Genomic DNA, 26875 nt, shown 5'->3' on the forward strand with positions numbered 1-26875 from the left:
AGTACGACGTCCACTATACCGAATGTATGTGAAATTGAATATGGGAGATTTTCATTAACATGTATGGGGAAGAATTTCGTGAATTAGGGTTAGGTTTAGCGTGTTTATAGCTTGGATTATTTATGGCAGTTTATTTATTCTTTTTGTTTTGTTGCTTCATGAAGTTCATCAAGAGATGTTAGTTGTAGTTGTGGTTGAGTTATGTGGAAGGAAATGATGAACTGATAAACAACGTTGAGGAATTTAAAAATATGAATTTTCTCAGCAATTAAGTATTTGTGCCAGAAAAAAATCTTAATGGGGACAAAAATAATACTAAAATTTTTTATCTACTCTTTTTCTAATTTTTTAAGAAAAAAAAATGAATTCACTAACAAGTACAAAATGATATATATATTCCATGAACAACATAAAAAGACAAACTCAAAATTATTAATGTAATAATAATTTTATTTCAAAAACAAACTAAACTATTTACAATTGTTCACGACGATTTTTCATATTTTGATAACGGTTTATAACTTTCTCATTTTTAACTTCACGAAGTATATTTTTCTCAATATAAGTAATTAAACAATCATTCATTCAAGTGTCTCTCATTCTATTTCGTAACCGATTTTTCACTATATTCATAGCTGAAAAAGCCTTTTCTACTATAGTTGTAGCAACAAGCAAAATCAAAGTTAACTTTAAGAGCATATAAACCAATGGATACACAATATCTCTCTTAGTCTCCACCAACCTTTGAACTAGATCATAGATTTTTCTTAAATCGAGAAATTCCTTAACTGATTTTAAGTCATTAATATAAGTATCCAATTCAGTGTCAAGTGCAAGAATATCCAACTTAGAAAACTCACAAGCTTGGTTGTGGAAGAAAAAGTGACTCTCGATTGTGGTCCTGTTGGGGGAAAATTCTTGGTCTGTCATTATTCCTCGAGAAGTAGAAATAATTACAATCCCCATCCCACCTAAAATTCGAGGAATTCGTTGAGAGTTAGCATAAATTCGTAGACCGGGTCGACTGGGGCACCAGACTCCAGAGGAGGAAAGGTAAATTGGGGAGTGAGGACAAAGGAAGTAAATGATGATTGGATGAAGTGATAAAAAGAAAGAGAAGTTAGGGTGTGGAAGAAAGAGGGGCTGTCGGTTGTGAAGGGAAAACGAGGACCAGAATAGGAAAGGGAACTTGGGGAGCGGGGATCAAAAGAAATAACTGATATAATTGGTACTTGGTCCTGTTGGGGGAAAATGGGGGACCAGAAGAGGAAAGTGAATGATATAAATTTTGTAACCCATTCTTTCACATTTTTTCTAAAAAAATTCTGGGGACACCTTTAAAATTATATCAAAATTGTAGAAATATTATAGGAATTTTGCCCCCCACCTTAAATCCGCCCCTGTTTGTGTCTGAGTTCAGATTGGGTTTTCGATATGTGAGCTCTTAAGACTCTGTCTTATGTTTTTAATGTAAAAGCTCAAATTTTGTTGGTAAAGCTTCCGACTATAAACAAAATTTTAATTCCTTTGACTCAAGTAGTACTTGCTAGGGAGGGCATAATATCAGAAGGCCATGGTTACACTTTTTGGTCAAAACCCCACTGCATTCTCACTGCCTAATTTATCCTATCATTCAGCTTCACTGGGAACAGAGAATGAAATTTCACACAGTGCTACTTGATATTGTTTGCATTAGGGAATGAAAAACTACATGACTTCATTTTTTGTAGAGCTAAGCTCTTGCAATTAATGCCAGTTTTAAAAGATTACTGTGAAACAATTGCTTAGTGAATAGGACCCTGACCACAATGAAACTCTAGATGCCGTGGAAGACAGGGCATGGACCTCTTCCACGTATTAGTAGAAAGTGGAGTAAAGAACATCAGTTGATTGTTCAACCCCCACGGGTTGCTCGGGCGGTCGTGTAGCTCTCATTAGGGTGAGATGGTCTGGGTTCGATCCCGAACTCAGCAACCCAGGGTAATTTCCTGAGGATTGGTGGGGCCCGCTCTCCTCGGAGTTGGTGGGACTAGTCGGATGTAGGCTCAGATACCCTCCAACTGAAAATATATATATATATATATATATACTTTCTATCACACTGTGTACCTTGAAATTATCCTTGGTAGGGCCATTCTGTAAACGGACAACATATGTAAGTCTGTAAGAGATTGTAAAAAGTGAATGATGTTACATATTGAGGGATGAGGGGCAGGACCGCTCCTGAACTGTTGACGGTCATGATTTGATCCCAAAAAATTATACGGTTCAAATCATTTTTTGTATCTCGTTTTTAATAATGTGTGTAGGATCCATAAAAATTTATTCTAAAATTACATATTGTACAAATAAAGTTACATCATGTGCAAATAGAATTACACGGTATATAAAATAGAGTGAATGGCCCAAAAGGTCACTAAACTATTAAAAATGGCACCCTCTGGTCATTAAACTTTTTTTGTGGCCGAAAAGGTCACTAAACTCGCAAAAACTCTCCAGCGAAGTCATTTTACCGAATTTCAGCGGTTCCTCATCCGGTAACAGGGTCAATATGGAGTGGAGGAATATAGTAAAGGGGCAAAAATGTCAAACAAAATATGGTCAACCTTTTTTTCTCTCGCAAGTCGTGCCTTAGATCTAGAAATTAGCTGAGTCCTCTTTTCATTTGTTGAAAGACAAATCTTCTCTCATCTATTCAAGGAAAAATCTGCTTCCATTTCATCCTCTCCAGAACAGAATTCCAACCGCAATGGCTCAAAAACCCCACAACGCTCCGGTGGCCCAGGATTTTCCTCTGGTCAACCCACTCTCTGACTATCAGACCTCTGTCTTTAACTCTCTCTTCAAATCCATCGTTGAGTTGCGATTCATTTTTCCTGATGACCCACAAGAAATTCACCTGCGATCTCTCCAGCCCGCTTTTGATTTCTTGGAATTGCTCCGCTGATATCTCCGCTTGGGATCCAAACACAACGTAAAGAACTGCCTGCCCTTGGTCTAGCTTTCGGTCCAGCCACTCGTCAATCCATGAACTTTCATGCTCTGGACTAGGTGTGGGTGGCTCGGCCAGACATAGAGGCCCCACTGACCACAGTTTCGGTTCATAATGGCGGTTCCAGTAATCTGTATAAACTGGTTCCAGCTCGTAAAAGCTGTTAACTAGTTGGCCAAAGCTCATTGAAGCGGTAACGGTGCAATCGATGATGAACTCGAAACGTGGGCCCTTGGGTTCAGGGTCACTCAAAGACTCGTCAAAATCATTTCTGGCGAGCTTGATCCAGGGGAAGTTAGGAATCGCAAACAACTCATCAGCCGGCTGGGTTTTCCAGAGAAGTCCGCTCTCCCCCGCGACCCTGGATAATGTGCTGGTGAAGTTGCTCAAAATCATTGTGGGGTTTTTGAGCCATTGCGGTTGGAATTCTGTTCTGGAGAGGATGAAATGGAAGGAGATTGGACAGGATGAAATGGAAGGAGATTTTTCCTTGAATAGATGAGAGAAGATTTGTCTTTCAACAAATGAAAAGAGGACTCAGCTAATTTCTAGATCTAAGGCACGACTTGCGAGAGAAAAAAAGGTTGACCATATTTTGTTTGACATTTTTGCCCCTTTACTATATTCCTCCACTCCATATTGACCCTGTTACCGGATGCGAAACCGCTGAAATTCGGTAAAATGACTTCGCTGGAGAGTTTTTGCGAGTTTAGTGACCTTTTCGGCCACAAAAAAAGTTTAGTGACCAAAGGGTGCCATTTTTAATAATTTAGTGACCTTTTGGGCCATTCACTCTATAAAATATACAAAACTGCTAAAAACGATTGCACCTGCAACCGTTCCTGCCTGTGGTCCCATATTGAGATTAGTTCAGCTTTTGTTTTGAAAGTAGTTATTCCTTTCTCAGTTCTCGATGTTTACTTTACTTTTTTTCTCTACTAAAAACCCATACTATTGTATCAATCTGTTCAAAAATTTCTATAAGTTTTTTGGTTTTTTGCCCTGTATCCTCTTCATCTTTTGGTTTGATGCTTCAAAAAAGAATCTCCCCCTTCAGTGGTTTAGTTTTGGAAATGTTCTCCAGTACTAGAAGAGTGAACATCTCGAGCTACAGGAATTAAATAAGAGTTGAACTCTATTGGTTTGCATTATACTAGTATTATAACTATAAGAGCACAACTTTCCTCTGATCGCCGGTTAAAAATGATTTCCTTTGTTGTCATCTATCTATCTGAAGCTGTATTTTGCTGTAATTCTTGCTTAAAGTACTATGCTTTTAGTTGAATGACATCTAAGAATAGTTTAGACATTTTTTACTTGGACAGAGATATAGGAGGATAAAAATATGGATCCCTTTTTTTCCTTGGCCTCTTCTTTGTCAAAGTTTTGAGCTTTGATGTCATCACGATTTTGATTAAAGAAGCTTGATGACAGGAAAAACTACGGATTTGGGTACCTTTTTAGTTCTCAAACTATTTACTTTGGGATTACTTGATTAAGTGGAAGTATAATTGTTAGGTTATTAGTCTGCCGATACTCTGAGCATCTTTAGATTGATTTTTCTTCTTATTATCCTTCCTCTTCATCCTGACACCCATTCGGAAGGTATTCTTGAATCTTTGGTGCTACAACTGTGATATAGCTTCAGTTCCTACTATTATTACTGGTGGTTGCATATTGCAGCTACACCTGATCAGCCCAAAGCCGTTATACATCCGCCTTTCCGTTTGGCTATGACTAGTTGAAGCTTCTGTTTTGAGAAACTTTATGATAAAGCACTGTCTTTAGTTTTCAGAGTACCTTCCAAAGTAGTCTTGTTTCGTGTAGGGAAAGAGGCTCAATGCGCTTATCACCTTTATTGGAATAATTCTGTGCATGGCTTGAGAAGCATCTAGTTGAGGATTACTAGGAAAAATGGCCTTTGGATTTTTCCTGCCTCGTAACGAAAAAGAAAAGATTGAGCAACATCCCTAATAAGTTGATTTGTATGTGATAATGGTCTTGCCCAAGTTGTCATCTGTCCTTCCCAACACAAGTAGTAGTTTGTGGCAGGTTGTTTGTTACTGCCGTTTCTGATGCCTTGTCCTTCATCCTACATAGGATAGACTGTGGTCATATTTTTTCTTCTTTTGGCTTAGAAGAGTGCCTAGACCTCCGCTATTGATGTTAAAGTTGCCCTTTACTTGTATTTTATCTGTGGAATCAGATTCAGATATTTTTTTGGGAACTCTGTGCTTCAACTTATACTGTGTTTTTTTCTTTTAATTTGTATGGTTTATGGCTTATTCGAGTATGGTTTTGATTCTCATCCTTTTGTCTAATATCATTCACAACTAAAAGATGGGATTCTTAGTTTCTACTCTCTTTTCTTCTTGGACAGTTAATAGGAGGCTTGATGAATGGGTGAAACTGGAGCAACTTGATCTTGATTCAGTTGAGACCGTTGTGGCTGAAAAAGTGGAGGACAAGGTCTGCATTTTCTTTACTTCTTCTTAGTTTCCTTAATTGATATGATAGTTTGGGCTTTCCACTGGCAATTATAACAAATATCTTGTCTTAATATCTTCATCTCTCTGCATTATCTTGTCTAAAAGCTTTTAGAGTTTTTGGGATGCCGTGACCTCACAGGAACAAGGGAAGAACCACGATGTTTAAAACTATTTTATGCCATCTCTTGATTTTTGATGATGTTCTAAATTCATGTTATCAAGTAGAATGTTTTTTCTTTTGTGTTGAAGAACCAAAACAGAATGCTGTTAGTTATCAGTGCTTATGCAAACAACCCCGATTTTCTTAAAAAGGAAAAAGAAAGTGAAAATGAAAAAATGGATATTTGAGTTTGAAGAAATGAATTTTCTCTTTAAATGTTTCTTCTGTTTTCCTTTTCATCCTTTTTGGTTGGTAGGTAAGGGGTTAGGGAGAGGGTTCTTTGTCTTTGTTGCATAAAGCACACAAAGTTTGCACCCAGTTTCCTCCCTGTTTTCACCCATTAACATTATTGGGCCACTACTTTTGCTGGGATTTGATGCTTCTATAATTTTGTATTTCCAAATTGCCATCTACATCCTCTCTGTTTGATTTACTAAGATTTTGGAAAGTCAAGTCCTCTACTCCACTGTGGGGTCACTGCTATAGTGGACTTCAAGCAGAAAATGTGCAGTATTGTTTCCATGTCCAACCTTGGTTACTGTCTGACTTGAGTGAGCAGAACTTTTTTCCTTTTCATCAGTGAATAATTAGCTGCTGTTGGTTTGGTCCATAATGGAGGACCATCTAATTGGGTCAATGTTATTCTAGTGTCATTCTATGGTGAGTGGTTAAGCATGCTACTCATTGCTCAAAATATGTGATGGTTACAGTTCATGATACTCCTATTTGTTTACTTTTTAGTAGTCCATATTTATTCTTGATAATGGACGAATTGTTCTGCATCAGTTTTTTGTATGTCGACAGATTTTAAATTTCTTTGTTGTCCTGCTTCAGGTAACAAGCTTGAAAACGACTCGTCATAAAAAAACGCAAGATTGATGAGACACACGTGGAGGTAGTCATTGGTCATTTGATATTTCTTCTACAACATGCATTATTAATTAACATTGTTGCAAAATCTTTACTTTTTATTGTTGCTTTTGTTGCTATGTTTGGTGGTTATGCAGATGATCAAGAAGACCCTTTTACACAGTTTTTGAACTTGATTATTGTTATAAGTTTCATTTACCTATTGTTAATTTATGTAATCTCTAGTTAGGTAAAACTGCTGTAAAATTCTACCACTCCTGGGGTTAGTTGTCCCTTTGTGCCACATAAAATCCACTATACCTTCAAAGAAATGAATTGAGTCAAAATTTCAGTGAAAGCTATGATGCCCACTTTTAACTTCTTGATGTAATAATTTTATTGGGGAAAATAAGCAAGTTCAGGTGAAATTCTTTTGACTTATTTTCTGTGCTAACAGCTGTTGTTGTTGCCCTATGCTCCATGTACGCCAGGAGCTGCTATCACTATGTCTTCAGGATCAGTATGCTATAACATGAACTTGTGAGGGTTAGAAGTTTTGTCTAAAGCAGATCTTGTATCAAATGATTGGTGTAACATGAGATGTATAATAAGAATCCATTCTCTGGGTACTTTTCAGTGTGTGTGACAGCTGTGTTATGTTTAATTGGCTCCTAATAGCTATTGCAGTGAATTTTATTCTTCTTTTCTTGAAATCATATGGATGCCTGCCATCTGCTCTAGAAAGTGAATTTGTACAAATGTACACTTTTTGAGATTAACTACGTTGCTAAAATCATGATACATGCTCCGTCTCTCACCTCTCACATGCTGTTACACACATCTACAGGTACATAAATGATACAGTGTACCTGCATATAGGCATTCATGGTGCTGGTTGTTGAGAGTTGGCATGCTAATCTACATGCATGTTTAGGCTATTTTCTGGACTATCTTGCTTGAGTTTTATGAAGTAAAATATTATGTTTTAGCATTATACAAAATTACCATTTTGTTGGATTTACTTGTCCTTTTCTTATCATTTTCATTTCTCTGTAAGGATGTTTTGGATTTATTTCTAGGTGGTCAACTAAACAATGCTGCTCTGTGTAGGGGCATGACGAGCTTGACGCTGCCAGCTCGCGTGAACACGAAGGATTCACAAAGGTGAAAAATATTGCCACAATAGAGCTCGGAAGATATGAGATTGAGACATGGTACTTCTCCCCCATTCCCCCAGAATACAATGACTGTGTGAAGCTCTACTTTTGTGAATTTTGCCTCAATTTCATGAAGCGCAAACAACAGCTTCAGAGGCATATGGTGAGCTTGCTTTGAATACTTCTAGTTTGCAAAATTTTCCTTTTATAGCATGTCCCTACTAACAGATGCTCTGCCTCTGGACCAGAGGTCTCTAGCTTTTTTTTTGAATAAAAAAGTCTACTTGTACACTGATTATTTGTACCACTTCTTATAGATGCATTCCCAATGGCTAGCTAACCACCTCTTACATGCTAGTCTTCTGTACTTGCTTATTCTGTCATATTTGGAAGTCCTTTCCTTTTTTCTTTTGGAATTGTTGATACATGACACATCAAAAGGGGCATCAAACGAAGAATGTTGCATGAATTGTGAACTACAGAATTTCCCCCCTATCAGCAATATGTACACACACATGCACACACACATATATAGGTATGTATTTGTGCAGCATAATGATGTATTTAAGATATGCATTAGTTTCTGAGATGTTATAAATAGTTCAAGCTTCTAGAACATATTGCTCTCGGTAGGCCTTCTTCTGTTATTAACCTTAGTATGTTAGAAAATCATTATATCAGGCTTATTAAGGAGATGTTGGTTTCATGGAAATGCCTATTGGATGCATTGATGTTGGTTTCATAGAAACACCTATTGGATGCATTGATACTTTAACTTACAAATTTTCTACATTTTTAAAGAGTTTTATTATTTAAAGATACCCAGAGCACCATATTTACAAAATACTGTAGATGTTAGCTTGATTTTCCCTATACTCAAGCTGAATTTTGCCAATGATGCATGATGGTGGTTTAAGTGTTAGACTGTGATTGTATGGCATTATTCACTGTGGTACTTACAAATAATTTAAGACAATTTATTCATGAATATATGCTTAGAGTTTCTTGAAAAGCAGACTTTTGTGTCTTAGCACAAAAGTAAGTAGTCTTTTAAGTGCAACGGATGCATTCTTTGACCTTTGCAGTGAAGCATGTTTCCATAATCTGTTGTAGGCCTAAATGAGATCATTGTTGTCTCATTCTTGTCATGTTAACTAAAGGTGCCAAGGTTTCATCCTTAGGAACAAAACCAACCAATTGTCTGGCATTTCTAATGGATCTTGTATTTGGAAGCAAGGGTGTTTTTGCATCCACAATTGTCACTTTATACTGAAGGGTTGAATCTTTATGATTGTCTTGTTTTAGTAGCTGTGGTACTAAATATGCATTTCTGTTGTCTTGTATATTAGACACAGTTACGTATAATGTCATCTTATCAAGACCAATTTATATATCATTTCCTCATTAGTTACAGCAGGGGAACCTTTTATGATCATAATTATGTGTGGAGGACCATTTTCTGATTTTTGATATTTTTTGTGTAGAGGAAATGCGATATCAAGCATCCTCCTGGTGATGAGATATATTGATGTGGTACCTTGTCAATGTTTGAGGTATACATTATATCTTTATTCTCCTGTTGTGTTGAAACATGATTTTAGAGCTCATTAGTCACCTATCTTTTCCAATGTATCTGAGAAAGGGATTCAGGAAGTTATATTGAGATATAAGAATGTACTCTTTTGTTTCCTTTTTCTTAATCATGATCTTCAATATACTTTTAGTGATTTTTTGGTGTCGCTTCTCGAAAAATGTTGATTTATAGGCTTTCACGTATATTTATTTTTTGCAGTTAAGTTTTAAGTTGGGAACATTTGAAACAGGTTGATGGGAAGAAGAACAAAGTTTATGGACAGAACCTATGCTACCTTGCTAAACTATTTCTTGATCACAAGACCCTTTAGTATGATGTGGACTTGTTTCTGTTCTATGTGCTGTGTGAATGTGATGATCGTGGTTGCCACATGGTTGGCTATTTTTCGAAGGTAATTCTTTATCTTCAGGTGCTGCGTTTTCTGCCTCGCACCCACACACACACACACCCCCCCCCCCCCCCCAAAAAAAAGAAGGACCCTTTTTTCTTTCTTTTTGCTCTTTTGGTGGTATTTGCATGATTCTCTTCTACCCATTGCGCTACAGCTCCCCCCCTCCCGGCAAAGCAAAACCCCTTTTTCTCCTTTTGCTCTTTTGGTGGTATTCACATGATTCACTTTTACCCTTTTTTCGTTGTTGCACTGCTCTAGTTAGTGTGATTCTGATGGTTGGAAATGTCACTGGCTTTAGTTGCGAATATGGTGCTGTTAGTAGCAAAATTTATGTTTGCAATCTCAATTTAATACTGACTGGTGACCACCAATGGATGCTAATTCCTTGTGAATTGAGTTGTATCTCAATTTATCCGCATGGCGAGTGCTACCAAATCGGTAAACTTGTATTGAGAATGAAGTAGTATCTTTGGATTATGTACTAATCTTTGACTTTCATAACTTTTTGGCATATGATCTTGTGCTTTTTGTTTGTATGTGGCAAAAACATCTTAAATATCATTTACTAGTATTTATTGAAAGCTGAAAGATGCTATCTGCTCTGAATGTAAGATTTGTTGTAGAAACTCTGAATAAAAGGGGCAACATAAATGGGTAGTGTATTCTTGGGTGTCTTCCAATGATTGTGATTATCTTCTTGAGGTGTTTGACTGGCAACTGCACATGTATATCGTGCCATAAAGTTGTTTTGTAGATTGGAAGGGGACAAATGAGCTTTCTGATAAGTGTATAGGAGGATTTATTGAGCCTATATGTACATGTTGTCCTCTTATTTTACCATCTTTTTTTCTCTTTTGTTGATGTTTACTCCTCTTCTCTCTTATGTTCCTTTTACAATTTTCGTTTGCATCAACTGTACCATCAATCTGAGCTTGAATCGTCAAGAAAATAGATTTACATGTTTCATGAAAGCTAATACTTATTGAAGCATGTAAAAAATAAAATAAAATGTTCCTTGCTCTCGTTTGCCTGATGATTCAGGAAAAGCATTCTGAGGAGTCCTACAATTTGGCATGCATTCTGACTCTTCCTCCTTATCAGAGGAAAGGCTATGGGAAATTTTTAATTGCTTTTTGTAAGTCTCTTCATACGTTGCTTTCATGTATTTTATTTAAGGGAAAGTACATTTCAAGAGGACAAGAATTTAAGTAATTATTTTTTGAAGCTCATGCAGTATACGTCGGCAATTTTCCTCTTTCTTGTTTGTTTGTATTTGTTTCTCAGCATTGATATTATCTTTTCTCGTTCCAATTTTCTGAGACTGGCATTTGCCCCTCATATGGAAATTACATTTACTGTTTCCTGATCCTCTCAGTTGCTGTAAGATCAATACTATAGCTAGAACAAAATAATCTGTTTAGAAGTGCGGATAATTGCCTATTACGATATGCACGGTGGTATGATGTTTTCTGCAATTTATCTCCTAGTTTGACGATGTTGGTTTTCTTCTTGATGCAATAGTAAATTTTAAATTCCTCATCAAGGAATGTCAATTGTGGATTTTACAAAAGATAAATGAAGCTTTACGAGTACAATACTGTTCATTGCTATGCATTTATAGGTCATGTTAATTTGAGGCACTCTCTTCTCTTAGTTATTGCTCCCCAATCCCCATCCTAGATGTCTTAGCTTCTGGTTTTCATGATTAACTTTCATAAGCAAGCTATTTTAATCTCTCTCCACTTGTGGCGCAGCATATGAACTTTCAAAAAATGAAGGCAAGGTTGGTACACCAGAAAGACCTCTTTCTGACCTTGGACTTTTGAGCTATGGGGATACTGGACTCGTGTTCTGTTAGACATATTGAAGAAGCACAAGGGCAACATCTCTATCAAGGTCTGACTTCTGAATACTGGATCTGTTGGACTTGTCTATTTATGACTGGAAGCGAGAAGTTAATGCCAAATTAGCATTCTTTACAAGAATTTATAATGAAGAGGGAGAGTGAGAGGGAGAGGGACAGCTGCCTTTAGTGATAGATTTGGGATATTGAATTCCAGAGTCATCTAATGATACTTTTTGACATTTCTAACTGGCATGCGCTTTAGAGGAAATAAATAAATAAAGGCACCACCAGAAATGCATAATGGCTAATTTGGGACTTGAAATATCCTAGTGCTTTATGTCAATTGTGTTGTTAACGTTTTCTTTGAGATCTAGGTTCTTTCATGGCTATAGGAATTCCACAATATGCCAAGACCTTGTGAAGTGATGGATAACTTGGTCTTCATTGTTTAGCTGAATAAATATCTTAAAAAACTTTTCTGTCTTCGTCTTTAAAGAAAAGGTTCCAAGTTGTTTGGCAGAGGATGGTTAAATTTAATGAGATTAGATGGTTTAAGTCAGAAAAGTGTCATGAGCTTGTATCGGATCATGGTGTATGCTTCCGAAATTTTGCTCCTCTGCAGCAATTGAAATGTTTCTTTAGTAACATGACGTCTTTGCTTCCTATTTCTTACAACCTCGCAGGAGCTCAGTGACGTGACAGCCATCAAGGCTGAGGATGTCTTGACTACACTTCAAAACATTAGAGTTGATCCGATACAGAAAAGGGCAGCATGTCATCTGTAAGCAGCTGGTCGGGGCGGTCTAGATGTTGATGTTAGTAAATTGATATGGACTCCGTATAAAGAGCAGAACTAAGTACTTTGGTTATCAAAGTTTTCTGTGGCTTGTTAACCCTTGTGTACATGTGTAGGATAGTTAAAGTTGGAAAGCCAGGTGACTTTCTCTGCTAAATACTTCCGGCGAAGGATTTTAGTGGCCTGGGTGGATAGATATGTTGACACATTGCTATTAACTGGTTGTAACATAGGAACATGTAAAATGTAGCATCTACTTTTACTGCCAAGAAACTAGAGCCTGCCTTTATTATGAAATCTGTTCGATCAGAGTCTAAATTGCCTTGCTATGTTCACGAGCAACGTGAATTGCTGGGAAGTAGAAAGTTCAATGCACAGGGGTGTGCGAGTAGTAATGAGCAGTTCGATTGAGTACATAATTTGGTTTCTAGAATGCAGGATTTTTTTTTTTTTTTGGAGAAAAAATTTATACTGCGTGGTCACTTTTTTGAAATATAGAGTATATGTTTCCCTTGAAAGCTCTAACTCAAACTCAATATGTTTACTCTCTGGTTTGATTATTCTTTCGTTTTCGAGTGTCCTAACTTGAATCTTCTACCTTATCATCGGCTTATCCCATTGAAGGGGCAAAAGTATATAAAACCACAAGATCCTAATTTCCTTTGTTGGTTTCACAAAGTACACAGACTCGATGAAAAACTTTTCAAAACTGAAGAAATGCAAAAACTTGTCAAAACTTAAAAAATGCAAATCCCTTTGCTATTCGTTTTTTTTTTTTTTCTTTTCTTTTTCTAATTATCAAAAGTCAAAACTTTAAATGCCAGCATAAGCTTCATCTTTGAAATCCCACAGATACAACTACGCGGTCGAGATTCTCAAGACTCGTACGGATGGCCACAATTTGGACGCTAAAACGTCACTACAATAAAAGTTGAAAAGCTTGAAAAATATAACATCCTACAGCATCAAATTTACAAAATAACAGCCAGCATATCCAAATTCCAACTTGATGAACTTCACAACCATCGTAAGCTAAAACCGCTTGAAAAATGCCCGGTGCAATCTCAGGTCACCAGTCCAATCTGGAAACTCCGGGGGTATGATTGCTAATGATCTGCACATGGGCAAGTGTTCTTTTCTCGCAGCCACTTCTTTATGCAATCTGCATGAAAATGATGCTCGCAATAGTATAGACCTGCAATGCTGTCGTTCGTCTGATACTTCTCCTGCTCAGTACTCAACAGTAAAGGTCACAATTTGGAAGCACAAATAAAGCAGAAACCTGCAACATGGACCGAAAAAACTACCGACTATTTACCGCGCATATACAGCAATTCTCCTGCTTGTCAGTAGAACCTGGGGATCCTTCCGAAAGCGAGCCATTAGCTGACGGAGCATAAACTGTAGTTCTTAGACGCCTTGAAATCAGATCTTCCGAGATCCCAGCTTCTTCCTTACGAATGAGTCTCTTAAAGCGCAAGCGGACCCCCTATAAAAATGCATTTTTATCGAAATCCTTTGTTCGTTTTTAGATGCAAATTATTCTTACAAGAACTCAAAACAAACAGTCTAAATGCATATGCATTTAAACATACGATCAGCAGGACAAAAATAGTGTAAGTTTCTGAAGCCAATGTTTCTGGGGAAAAATTAATAAAGGCAGAACAATCCTCTCTAACAAAGAAGGTTCCCCATGAATCCTCCCATACCTTCCCAATCAAACTGCAACAAGAGATGGATTGCTTTATAAGCCATTTCTACCTTTAGCTTCATGCAATATGTGCTTTTTGTGTGCGTGTGTGTGTGTGTGAATTTCCATAAGAATCGTTTCCGTATTTGCATGCGTGTTTGACTTTCCTTTCATCAAAAGTGTAAGAAAAAAATATGTAGAGTATGACCCATCGATCTAATAGCCAGCTGGTGGATCATTACCTCATTTGTTAATCTTTCAACCTTCCAACCATACTCAGCATTTCTGGACAAATCTTCTATGGAAAAGCAAGTTACCAAATGCGAAATTGTCATATAAGGAGATTGGAACGTACGATAGGTTTTCGTTTCGGGGATTCGAGCTCTCAACTGCAGAAACCTCATATAAAAACTGCATCAATAATCAGAAAGAACTAGAAGGAAATTAAAAAGGAAGCTGACAGGCTAGCAGAGGTCAAGGATATTATCATCGTGGCCTGATATGGCCTCTCAACAAGTCATCTAGATCTGTATCTCGATTTCCTTTTCAGTAACACAAATACAATAGAAACAAGAGCAAAAAAAGAGAATTTGAAGATTGGGAGGTACAAGAACGTTACTTTCTCATATCTCTTCACCACCGCCCCCCAATAAAGAGCACTACTTTCATCATAAGGTCTGTATCCGTAGACTTCTTCATAAGTTGTGTGATTAGAGGAACCCGCCTCACCATTTGCAGCATGTGTACTGATGCCCCCATTTTCCAAGCACTGCCCCTCATTGATAGTGTTAACTGAGCCCAAATATAATTTATTGTAAGAACAAATACTGTCTAAAAGTAAGAGGATAAAAAATGAAGCGCACAATTGAGCTTCAATAACAGCCGACCTGCAGATTCCTGGTCTTGAAGATTAACACTGCACTGCAGACTGGGATTTGACCGGTGATCACTGTCAGTAATCTCACTTGCCACTCTTCCTGTATAAACTTTTGGATTAGTAAGCGCACCAACCTTAAAGTAACCATCATCATCAAGGACAAGAACATCTGAGGATCAATTTTGACCCCAAAACAAGTTTGAGATTGTATTGTGGGAGTGGGAGTCTAGACCACGAGATATAAACCTTGAGCTAGAGGGCACACCTACACAACTTTAAGCTCAGAATTCCAGCTTGGCTGGTCAAAGATTTACAAGCTCTTTAATAAAAGCATCATACGATTAACAACATTGAAAAGGGATAGAAGAACTTTTCTTCTGGAAAAAACCCACCTCCCTCAATTTTCTCCATGGATTGTTCAGAAACTTGAATGTTAGAAGTATTTAGTAGGTCTTCACAACAATCGATGCGTCTCGTTACTCTTCTGTGAGGTGATCCAGTTACAACCAAGATCTCATCAGTGTCCTTATCTGATCAGTGTCATTATCTAATTTACTTCTCTCTGAAGATGTAGGATCTACTCCAACTGCAAGTGGCGACACCATATCACTACAATCACTTGTTCACTTAATCTGGTTTACCATCAAGTTTAAAAGGAAGAAAATTATGGAATCACTATAGACAGAAGTGCAAGAAAAAGGTTGAAAAATAAACATCAACATAGGAGCAAAACTTAAAAGTATAAACTGGTCAACAGACCTATTGACAATGAAAAATGCGTATTTTAAGGTATATTATACGAGCATGCATGCTCCACTTTTTTGGCCTACTGATTGCTGTAGAAATGTTAACCACGAAGACCAAAACGAATAGATCAGGTTTCATCAATATTTTGTGCTAAAATGCTTTTATTTTGATGATCCAGAACATCAGATTACATCCCCTTGAACTTGTTAACATATTCCAATAACTGCGTTGTGATACTAATTAATTATATAACAACGCTGCTGTAGGAATTGATCCCTTCTCATTATCTTAGAACCTTTTGATATGCAGTGACGGAGCCAGGATTTTTTTTTTGGGGGGGCCAAAATTGAAATTCCATTCAAAGATGACTAATTCATATATATATATATATATATATATATCAACTCTCATAATATAAACTAAAATTAAAAAAATTTAGGGGGGGCTAATTTTATTTTACACACATATTTACATATTATGAATTAAAATTCTCAAAACTTAGGGGGGGCCATGGCCCCCTTCTGCCCCCTTGGCTCCGTCATTGTTGATATGCAAACATGACCAAAGTACTTGAAAGTTTGTAGCACACGTAAAAAAACAAATGATAGTCTATCCTTTTCTGCAGCAATTAGAAAAGTTATAGATATTCAAGAAACAAAGAACAAGGCGGTAAATGATGGTTTGGATAAACACCCAAAGAACGAATAAAAGACCCAACAAACTTAAGTAGAACAACAACAACACAGAGGGTTGGTAGGCAAAACAAATTCTTAAGTAGAACAAACGTTACTCGCCATATTGCACAAGTAAAATCCCTTTTCGACTCAACTAACAAACTGACCAGAAAATTTAGTTCTAACATGAAAATACATAATTTTACAGCACTCATTCATTATTTGGCTTGATATTGCCAACAATTTCATATCTAGACTGTCTCTGTTAACTAGGAGTGTTGTTTACTAGATATATTTGAAGAAACAAAAATAAGAGTTCAAGATAGCTTTTATGCCAAAACTTAATAGAAGTAGTAGATAATAAAATCTAAAAATACTAACCTTCTACCGTTACTGCGGAAGAAATTACTGATAAATTTTTCTTCCACGAGGGAGGAGACAATTAGCCGCACGATGCGTATATAGGAATTGCATTGAATCAGAATGGGTTTAGGGTTTGTTTGAAGAAACAAAAGAGTTCAAGATAGCTTTTATGCCAAACTTAATAGTAGTAGTAGATAGCAAAAGCTAAAAATACTAACCTTCTAACGTTACTGCTGAAGAAGTCACCGGTAAATTTGACGTTATTTCGTTCTCCCACGGCGAAGGAGACAATTAGTCGTACGATGCGTATATAGGAATTGCATTGAATCAGAACGGGTTAAGGTTTGTTTGGATATACAGTGACCAACTTACGATAAAATTTCCATGGATTAACAATTTTGAAACTATACAAATTCTATTGATTTAAGGAGTTATTAATTAATCAATAAATTATTAATTTATTAATTTATCGAGTGTACTTATAATTCAAAAAACACTCATTTAATCAATTAAAGTTTTATCTTATTTTATAAAACTATAAATTGCTAATAGAGGCAAAAAACCTATAGAATATAAGCCATCCACTACTTGATTTGCTAGTGTAATTTAATTCTATTATAAATCAGATTAATAAAATTATATATATAAATGACAAGGAAGTCTTCTTACAATAAAAAAATACAAAGTCTTCCTACACATCTCATTATTAAATCAAATTAATAATATTATATATATAAATGACAAGAAAGTCTTCTTATAATAAATAAACACAAAATCTTCTTACACATCTCATTGTTAAATTAATAGCAAGGGTGTTCATAAATAACTAATCAAATGCTTAAAGCATTATGTGACTATAGTGGAAAGCATCCAAAATATGATATGTAATTTTATTGAATTATTAATGTATGATATGAATGGAACCATAGGGTTGTGTAAGATTTTCAAAAAAAAATTATTATCTCATTATTTTATGAAAATTATTAATTTAGTTCGTTAGTCCAAGTTGGGATCGAAAAAATTATTATTTAATAGATATTATTAATTTATTAAATATTAATTTATAGATGTTTTACTATATCATGTATGGCAACTCTTATTCTTGGTTATTTGCCTTGAGCTGGCAATTATGCTTTACACCATGAACTAATGCCTCTAGTTGTTTGCTCGATTTAAAAGCTTTGATTTTTTAATTACTTTCTAATGTTGACGTTGTGTTTATCAATAATTATACAATATACATAATCAAATAATGAATATATACTTTTCATTTATGAAAACATTTATTCAAAAAATAAAGAATTATTCAATCTTAACGAGCAGAATCTTTGCAAGTTTGAACTGATTCAGGATTTCAATCAAAACGAAATCTAATCTCTTTGCCAAAAATTAAACTCAAATCGAAACCTTTTTCTCAATTCCTATATAGCTCTACAAGATACTCCTTTCTCTACCGCATTTAGTAAACTTACTACTTTTACTCCTCTCTCCGCTTTTTCTTTTAGAAGGAACATTCCCAGTACGGAAAAGAGCATTTAAAACTAAAAGTACGTAGTTTACTTTTTCAACCAATAGAGTTGGTAGACTAAGATAAAATTGTTCCAGTGTTAATCGTCTTTCGTGCTGTTAAATTTTTCGTTTCTGAAATACAGCAGAGGACTCGTTATATAAAGAAATGATATATTTAGACTCTCAATTTTTTTTAAAAAAAAAAAAAAAAAAAGACTCTCAATACTCGGGTGCCTAAACACTTCCCCAGTAACTACTGTAAACTTTTAGGGTCACCTCCCTTGTGGTTTGGCCAAATTACCATTACATCCCCTCAAATTTTAAATATTACAATTACCCCCTTTGATTTGATAGTCCAATAACAATCATCCCCTCACCATTAAAAAACCAACGTGTAGTGACTGAGAAAGGCTATAGATTAATTTTGTATTTACCAAAATAACCCTAGCTCTTAGCTTTTTTTTCAAAAAAAGAAAAAATGGAAAAAAGAAGTCAAAATAGAAAAAGCATTTGTCAATTACAAACCATTGCCCTGCACATATTGGTTACTCATTTCTGTGAGGCTAAACCCAATGAAGCATCTAATGATGACCAAATGTTAACCAATCAGTTTGTTTAACTATTTGAAGGCTCCTTGGCAGTGGTCTGCGATGGGAAGATTTTGAGCGAAAAATCAAATGGGTTGAGAGACTCCCATCGATCCTTACTTTCCAATCTTTCTTTCGAAACCCAAAGAGCTTACGTCAATTTTTACAAACCTAAACTCCGAGGGAACCCCAAAAGCCGGTATCCTTTGAGGTCCCACAGGAGACTTATAACTACCAATCCAAACCCTCCCAACCCCGATGTGGGATACATCTAAGGGGATGTACTTTCCAATCTTTGATGCCGTCATTTCTGATTACTTTGATGTACATGCTGAGAATTTCTCATTTTACGTCAAAGTCCGAACTCTAGTTTTGGGTCATTTTATGATATTAATCACAATGGAATGGCCATGGGGATTCAAAATGAAATGGGTTTTGATGTTTTGGGTAATTGGATCTTGATTAGAGAATCCATTGATGTTTTTGCTTTTCTTTTTTCCTAATTCTTTAGCTGATTTGTGTCATATTTTCCATAAGGATTACTCTCTTGTATATGGATGATGATCTTGGGTGGTAAAGGAAAAAAAGATCTGCCATTGATTTGGGATTTTTTGATAGCTTTTCAATTACTTTTTGTCAAATATAAGGCTAAAGTTTTACTCTAATTAAAAATTTTGAACCCATTGAGCAAATTTAACTAAATTCCACCAATGGAAGATGGTTGCTAGAGGTGGCAGCAGTGGTGGAGAATGGCGGATCTGGTTGGACTGCTGCAACTGTTGCTTCCATTTGGGTCCTAATCATTATGGATGGTAGTCTAAAGTTTTAAAATTAGTTAGAAGGGGGTGAAAATAAATATAAAAAATAAAAATGAATTTCTTAAAAATATAAAATGGCATTGAGGTATTTCAAATTTACAACATTTGTGGGCAAGTGGTCTTTTCACTGATTCCGTCCAAGATAATTTGACAGAAGTTACTTACAGGGAGTGTTGGTTATTTAGCCAAACCTCAGGGTTTATTTGGCGGTTTGGTCAAAACTCAAGGGAGGTAAATGTAATTAACCCAAACTTTTATTATTATTCTTAGAGATAATTGAAGAAATCTCCCTGAGGTTTCTAATAGTTGCACTCACCTCCCCTACGATTTTGAAAATAGCATTGACTTCCGCTAAAATTAATGTTTTAATAGCAGATTTAGCCCATGTTACAAAAAGTACCATTCAAAAAGTCTTTTGAGAAGTGAGATAATAATTTTATTTCAGTTGTATCCTTTTTGCCTCTTATGAGATTGTATTAGTAAAAGAATGAAATACATTAATAGTTAGAAACAATTAGTGAAACTCATGGGGATACAAGTGCAAAGAGAATAATTGCAACAGTAACAATTGGAAGAAACAACGAAAATTTGAGAGTCTAAAGCATATAAATTATACAACCAACTCCAAAAAAACTTTCCTTCACTAGTGTGCATAGAAGCTTCTCAAAAGTCAACAAAAGTATTTTTTTCTATGATTAGTTTGCTAGCTAAAAGTGAAGTAGTGGTGCCAAAATAATGGCTTCATCAAGCCACTAGGAGAATCATGGAATTCACCAAAATGGCAAAGTTAGAACAACCAAATACCACAATCAACACACTACTCATCATCAATCTGATAATTACTTTGATGACTATTATTGTTGTACCTTTATTCTGCTTTCTCTCTCACCCGAATTTATTCTTGTTTCTTTCTCCTGTATTTTTCTTGTTTTTGCTTCTCTTCTATGCAAATAATATAGTAATTGGATTGTTCTCTCAAATGATCTCAATCACAAAATGGCATCATATTGGAGCATCAATTTGTGCCATTTTGTGGCACCATTTTATAAGTGCACTTGCAATGCCTAATCAGGAAAGAAATAATCGCTAATCTTGTTTAATTAGTTACCATGAATTTATTTATTGTCCTAACTTTTTTGGCCCAAATTTGTTCACAGACAACCTTAAACTCTTAGGGTATAGAAGTAAGTTCATCTTATCTTTCTGTGCTATTTTTAAAAATTTTTAAAACCTTAGGTTAGGTGAGTGTAACTGTCAAAAACCTCGGAGATGGTTTCTACAATTATCCCTTGTTCTTATTATCATCATCATCATATTTTAACAAACGATAGTAGTCTATTTCTAGTCGGAGAACCTCAACTGAGCTTGTGTAGGAGCGTGCAGGGAGAGAACAGTCAAGTATATCATAAGATCAAGCAACTTAAATTTTGGAAGACAAAACATCCCGTCTGCAACCATACTAATATGAAAACAGCCCACCTTCCAAGCTGATCAACTTGACGACACTAGAAGTTAACACCGCTTGAAATAGCCACGGTGCATCCTTGGGTCATCACCCTTCCAATCGAAAAAATGATCGGGTATGATAGCTAATGATCTGCACATCGGGCAAGTATTCGTTTCTAGCAGCCGATCCTTAATACAATCTGCATGGAAGTCGTGCTCGCAATAGTAAAGATCAGCAATGCTGTCATTCATCTTATACTTTTCCTGCTCAATAGCGGACATAATCATTCAAAGGTAAGCACGAAAACTCAGGGAAAAGATGCAACGTGTAACAAAAGACGTGCTATTTACCATGCATATGCCGCACTTCTCCTGCTTGTCACTTGAACTTGTGGATCCTTTTGTGCCCAAGCCATTCGCTGATGGAGTATAAACTCTAGTCTTTAAACGACTAGAAATGGTATCTTCTGGAATCCCAGCTTCCTCTTTACGAATAAGTCCCTCTATGTGGGAACGGACCTCCTACAAAGTGAATTCGCATGAACTTACCATGTGCACTGCAGTTGTGTTTGGATTGAGGGATTTGGCAAAAAATTTGAAATATTCTCAAATCTTTCTAGTTGTCTAGATTATTTATGAGGTATAAGAAAATTTCACAAGATCCATGTTCTATTCTTTCTAACTGTAGTTAATTCTTGTAAAAACCTCCAAATGGGCATATCGTTAGACAGACTTTAATCTGCTTCTAACATATTTAAAAAAAAAAAAAAAAAAAAAACGAGAATATAACATTTCTGAAACCTATCATTCTAGACAAAGCCCAACGCTTTCCTGCTAAGTATGTTTCCCATGAATCCTTCAATATCTTCCAAATCAAACTGAAGCTCTAAAAAAGATAAATTTGCTTGGTTTATTATTTTTTTTGTGTAATTTTAGTTTCTATGATAACTGAAGCACTTTGCTATGTGCAAAGGCACTGAGACAGCACTCAAAGCTTTGCTTTCTTCAAAAAATAAAGAAAACAGAAAAAGCCATATTCGTTGCATCAAGTCCAAAGGCCAAATATGGATCATTACCTCCTCGGTTAAGTTTCCAAGACTCCAACCATTGTAAGCAATCGTGGTCAGATCTTCTATTGACAAGCAGGCCACCAAGTGCGACATTGTCATATCAGGAACTGCAACAGGGATGTAGTATTCGCTTGCCTTAACTTCATCTACATACTGCATATAATCTCATTGAAAACAGCATCAACAAACAGAAGGATCTAAAGAAAATCATAAACAGAAATAATACTCTAATTGGAGGTCAAGAATATCATCGAGGTGGGTCCTAATGATATTTAATTTAGACAAGTCACCTTCCTTATTAACATGATACAACACAGAACAAGAGCTACATAAAGCTAATAAGAGAATTCCAAAACGGATAGGGACAGGAGGATACTTTTTTTATTCTCTCGAGAGGGTCAGCTTCTTCAGAAGATGTATGACTGGATGAGTCCGCATCATGATTTCCTGCGTCTGCACTCGAGTCCCCATTTACCAAGCTTTCTCCCTCGTTGACAGTATTAACTTGAGTCCACAGATACTTTGAAATCAGACTAAATAACGTCTAGATTTTAAACATCAAAACATGCAACTGATAAGTGATAACACAGCACATGACCGACAGCTTACCTGCTACTTGGTCGTTTGATACTGTTCCCGTATAAACTTCTGGATTAGGCAATGCAGCATCCTCAGAGTCATTGTCATAATTGAGGACAGAAACACTAGAGGATCCATGATGACCCGCAAACGACTCTGAGATGTTGTTGTAGGAGTCCAAGCCACCAGAGATAGAGGTTGAGTCAGAAGGAAGATTACCTGCAAGATAAGTTTCATCGTCACACATCTTAACAACTTAATACAAGATACATAATTCAGCTTGGCCTGTGAAAAACTTATTAGCTCCTTGATGGAACTGTTTCAATGTCACATGAAAAAGCAACAAAGATGTCATAAAAGAACTTATCTTCTGGAAGAACCCACCTATATCAAGATCCTCTGTAGATTGTTCAGAACTCTGAACCACAGAATTATCTAGCGGGTTGCCACCACCACCAAGGCGTCTCCTCACTCTTCTCTCAGGTACTTCCGATGTAATCATGATCTCAGCAATGTCGTTATATACTTCACCACTCGCCGAAGATGGAGATGTAAGACCTTCTCCAATTGGCAACGTCGAATTGCCAAAAAAAAAAAAAAAATCGGTTTGTTTGGATAGAAAATTATTTGGAAATTGTGTTAGGATTAAAAAAAATGGTTTAAAAGATTAAAAAAAAAAAAAAGAGAGAGAAAAGGTGTTTAAGAATCGTCGTTATGATTCAACTAAAATTTTTTTCTATTCAAACAAACAAAAGCCGTTACTTCTTAGCGCGGAGGAATAATACTTCAGTAAAACAAGGAGATGGAGAGACCAAGCTTCTACGTTTTCCGCCTGAAGATTTTGCATGTTAATAGTATTTGTTAAAATTGATGTTAGATGACATGCGACGAGGAAGAAGACGATTTGCCGGTCGAATCACAATGGGAAGGTTTTATAGGTAGGTATTCGGCTCCTATTTTATGTTTTTGCCCTTTAGGGAAAATAAGTTTTGGGCCAATTGGGCTTGCTTGTGACAAATTTCATGCTAGTCCACCCAGTTTGTCCTAAGATGTTGAATGACATGACGCCTCGCGGTCCATGAGTAGGGTATGATGAACAGAGAATGGGCGTATTTTAGCATAAGCTCAACTCCTTTGACCAGAAAAATAATGTGTGCATATTATTATTTATTTTATTCTCATTGCTCCACATCTATAAACAGTTAATCCTTCCTATTTAAGTGTTTAAGCAAGAACGATTTCTATCAAGGAATCCCTTAGAAAACCTAGTTCTCACATAGACTTAAAGGCCCATAATTCCATTATTTGTACTATGTACAGAATACATAATTTACCTTTACATTATAATGAAGAAAATGACTATCAAAAAGAAATAAAAATATGAACATATATTTCAAAGATATAGTATGCCACAAATTATAACTCCTATGCTGAAGATTACTTGTCTAAATTAAATTAATGTGTGGACCAATAGACTGTATATCTACCACGCTATAGGAGCTTGTAAAGTGGTTGATTGGTAACTTAATGTGCCGCGTATGATTAATTTTACCATGTGGCTGATTAATTTATCGCTGAGTGATTAATCCCATTCCTTTTCATTTTTTAATGGCAAACTTGGTAGCAAAACATATACCATTTTTTCTTTTGTTTCTGGAGCAAACCAATTAGCTTGTGTAATTTAATGTATTTGAGTGTATTTCAAATTAAATGATAAGTGAATAACTTATCTCTTATATTTGGAAACAAGTTTTGTTTAGAAAATTCAGTGCCACTTAATTAATTCAAATATTCTATTTTTTGTTATCAAACACACCTAAAGGTGTTCAAATCTAAACCCATTAAATTTTACATCGTGATTTCATGTAAGATTTTAAAGAACCTAAGTAACGAAGCTTCATGCGCATATTTACAGCATGAAGCTTAGTTAATTAATTGTAATAATACCAATGATAGGAGAAAGTTTTTGGTACAATTAATTGTAATAATACCATAGCACATTTTGTAATATGGCATATGTGGATTAAAAAAGTGATTGAGAAAAATGTTTATGATACAAGTCAAATAATATTTATTAAAAAAACAAGAGAGTATCTAAACATACACATTTTGACGAGTTAAAACCACTTTTCTTATTTAGTTCTACATCTACTGTATAACAACACTGACGTTTCCAGTCTAATTCCAGATAATCGTGTTTCCAGTCTACACAACCATCTAATACATCCCGAATCCTCAATATTATGGAAATAGATCCTCTTTTTTTTTGTTTTCCTTTTTTGTAAGTATTACTGAATTGACATTGCTAAATGATAGGTTGTCAAAGCATATTCGTTGTCAAACTAAATAAAAATGAAAAGAATGGTAGTGATACAGAATATAAACAAGAAAATAAAAATGATGGCTAACAAAGAAACATAGATTGAGGAAGATTACACTATTATACTAATTGTGCAAAAAAAAAAAATTGGGATACAAGGACTATAATCAAATTTGCCTAAAGACATAGAATGTGGTCTCTAATGTTGCTTTTGGTTGCTCCATATTGGTATTTTTGGGGGGTTATAGTATTTTAGCATCAACAAACTTGCATCCATTTTGATTGAATTTGAATAATGACATTGGTCAATTTAGATGCAAAATTTAGGCAAAAAAAATTGAGGAAAAAGATTAGGTTGAATGCAAATTTTAATTGTCATAATTGATTTGCACAGGAAGCTTTAAGGCTGCAAAGTTGGGCTTTCGAAATTATGAGATACGAGGATTAAGTTAAGGTGGCTTATTGACTTCGTTAGGGTGGTAGTTATGCGAATTGCAATAGTTGCAATGTGGAAGAAATTCATGAGCGAGTTTTCCCCCCTTCTAACTAACAAAGGGGTATTTTAGGATTTTTAGAACAAATTTAGCATAGTGGATTTATATTGTTACTGAAATACTATAGTAGAGAAGGTAAGTGTAATCTTTTAAATTAGAGAGGACCTACCTGTAATAGTCAAAAACCTCCCCTGACGTTTCTGAAATTAACCCTAAAATTAAAAGTTATAAACAGCTGGTAGTTTCTATACAAGATAAAATAACAACAACATACCAATTTTTTATGGCTTTCCTCTATTTTTGCAAATAGGGTTTCCTCTATTATATATTTTTTTGATAGATACAAAATTAAATTAAATTAAATTAAATGGACTGGGCTAATTTAATGCGTTTGGATAGATACTCAAATCCAAGTCACCTATAATCCATGAATAACTGGATGTCGACCATTTATGTCAACCTTTTTGCCAGCAAATGACTGGATTTAGTGGTTAGAAATTTTTTTAGAACTACAACAAGAAAAGGAGTGGAGAGGACATAAATGAAGTAAGAACAGGTTTTACCTGTTTTTTGTTGAATGCAAAATTGGTTCTAACGGGGCATGCTTCTTATGTGCTGCTTTCCGTCCAAATTGAGTATTATTCTGTCAATTGTCCCTAATTGACCAAAATTCAGGAACTTTGAGAATGAAATGTATTTTTGATGAAACTTTGAGGACCAAATTGGTCATCAACCCAACCTTTAAGGATGAAAAGTGCATTTTTTCTGAAAATCAAATGCCAAAAGCAAAGATTAGCCAACCAATACAAATGTTATTTGTTCAAATGGCTGCAGAAAACTGTCCTAACATCATGAAAATGCCTGTATAGTTCTTATTCTATGTGTTACATGGGACTCCGCCCTTGGCAATTCAACTAGTTATAATCCGGCTCGAGATTATTTGCAAAATTATACATACTTTAATGACTATGTTCTTAGCATATTTTTCAATCACTTTAAATTTTTTTCAATTACTTTTTTATTTCACATTTATCTTTCGGATAATCTTCTATCTAAACACGCTTAGAGTCTCTTCCGAAAAAAAGCCAAAAAGTAGGCCTTCATTGGTGTTAGACTCTATTGAAAAGTTTCAAGTCCACAAGTCTTGATAAAAGCATTTATGGAATGAATCTAATGAAACTAACGCAATTAGAACACTTTGTTGATTTGGAATTAAACAATAGCAAATTATTGATTTTTCTCCCAGATCGATATTTCTTGTTAGAAAATTAAGTAAAATAGTAATTGAACATCTCATTGAGTTACGACTATTATAAACAAGCAACTTTCTGTCCCCATGAGTTTATCGTGATTATTGGTAGCTATTATGAGCAATTATTCTCTTCTTGTTTTCCACTCATCCAAGAGTTGGTACATTTTTTTTTTCT

General features: G+C 35.5%; 3 protein-coding genes and 1 pseudogene across 3 annotated transcripts; 1 reads left to right on the forward strand and 3 right to left on the reverse strand.

Annotated features, from left to right (window-relative positions):
* Positions 1-2695: 2695 nt before the first annotated feature.
* Positions 2696-3388, reverse strand: LOC113777924 (UDP-glycosyltransferase 90A1-like). The gene has a single exon (XM_027323158.1). It carries the CDS (start codon positions 3386-3388, stop codon positions 2696-2698), a length of 693 nt encoding a protein of 230 aa, XP_027178959.1.
* Positions 3389-3960: 572 nt separating this feature from the next.
* On the forward strand, positions 3961-12680 carry LOC113777440 (annotated as a pseudogene).
* Positions 12681-13177: 497 nt separating this feature from the next.
* LOC113777402 lies at positions 13178-15279 on the reverse strand. The gene is made up of 6 exons (XM_027322452.1): positions 15234-15279; positions 14852-14941; positions 14584-14756; positions 14207-14353; positions 13593-13763; positions 13178-13500 (listed from the first exon to the last, which is right to left on the reverse strand). The coding sequence occupies exons 1-6, from the start codon at positions 15250-15252 to the stop codon at positions 13381-13383; spliced, it is 720 nt and encodes a 239-aa protein (XP_027178253.1). The 5' UTR covers positions 15253-15279; the 3' UTR covers positions 13178-13380.
* Positions 15280-21051: 5772 nt separating this feature from the next.
* LOC113777925 (E3 ubiquitin ligase BIG BROTHER-related-like) lies at positions 21052-23136 on the reverse strand. The gene is made up of 6 exons (XM_027323159.1): positions 23019-23136; positions 22665-22853; positions 22432-22559; positions 22062-22208; positions 21337-21507; positions 21052-21249 (listed from the first exon to the last, which is right to left on the reverse strand). Exons 1-6 carry the CDS (start codon positions 23134-23136, stop codon positions 21052-21054), a joined length of 951 nt encoding a protein of 316 aa, XP_027178960.1.
* Between the last annotated feature and the right edge of the window lie 3739 nt (positions 23137-26875).

This window comes from Coffea eugenioides, chromosome 7 (assembly GCF_003713205.1).
Source record: "Coffea eugenioides isolate CCC68of chromosome 7, Ceug_1.0, whole genome shotgun sequence".
NCBI lineage: Eukaryota > Viridiplantae > Streptophyta > Magnoliopsida > Gentianales > Rubiaceae > Coffea > Coffea eugenioides.

Bases quoted from the DNA above. Each gene is read 5' to 3' on its own strand.
- LOC113777924 (XM_027323158.1), bottom strand. From the start codon at position 3,388: ATGATTTTGAGCAACTTCACCAGCACATTATCCAGGGTCGCGGGGGAG.
- LOC113777402 (XM_027322452.1), bottom strand. The intron at 14,757-14,851 runs GTCGGCTGTTAT...ATTTGGGCTCAG, and splicing joins TCAAGACCAGGAATCTGCAG to TTAACACTATCAATGAGGGG. The intron at 13,764-14,206 runs GTAATGATCCAC...GCATTTTTATAG, and splicing joins TTGAAAGATTAACAAATGAG to GGGGTCCGCTTGCGCTTTAA.
- LOC113777925 (XM_027323159.1), bottom strand. From the start codon at position 23,136: ATGATTACATCGGAAGTACCTGAGAGAAGAGTGAGGAGACGCCTTGGT. The intron at 22,560-22,664 runs GTAAGCTGTCGG...TGTGGACTCAAG, and splicing joins ATCAAACGACCAAGTAGCAG to TTAATACTGTCAACGAGGGA. The intron at 22,209-22,431 runs GTATCCTCCTGT...GATTATATGCAG, and splicing joins CTCTCGAGAGAATAAAAAAA to TATGTAGATGAAGTTAAGGC.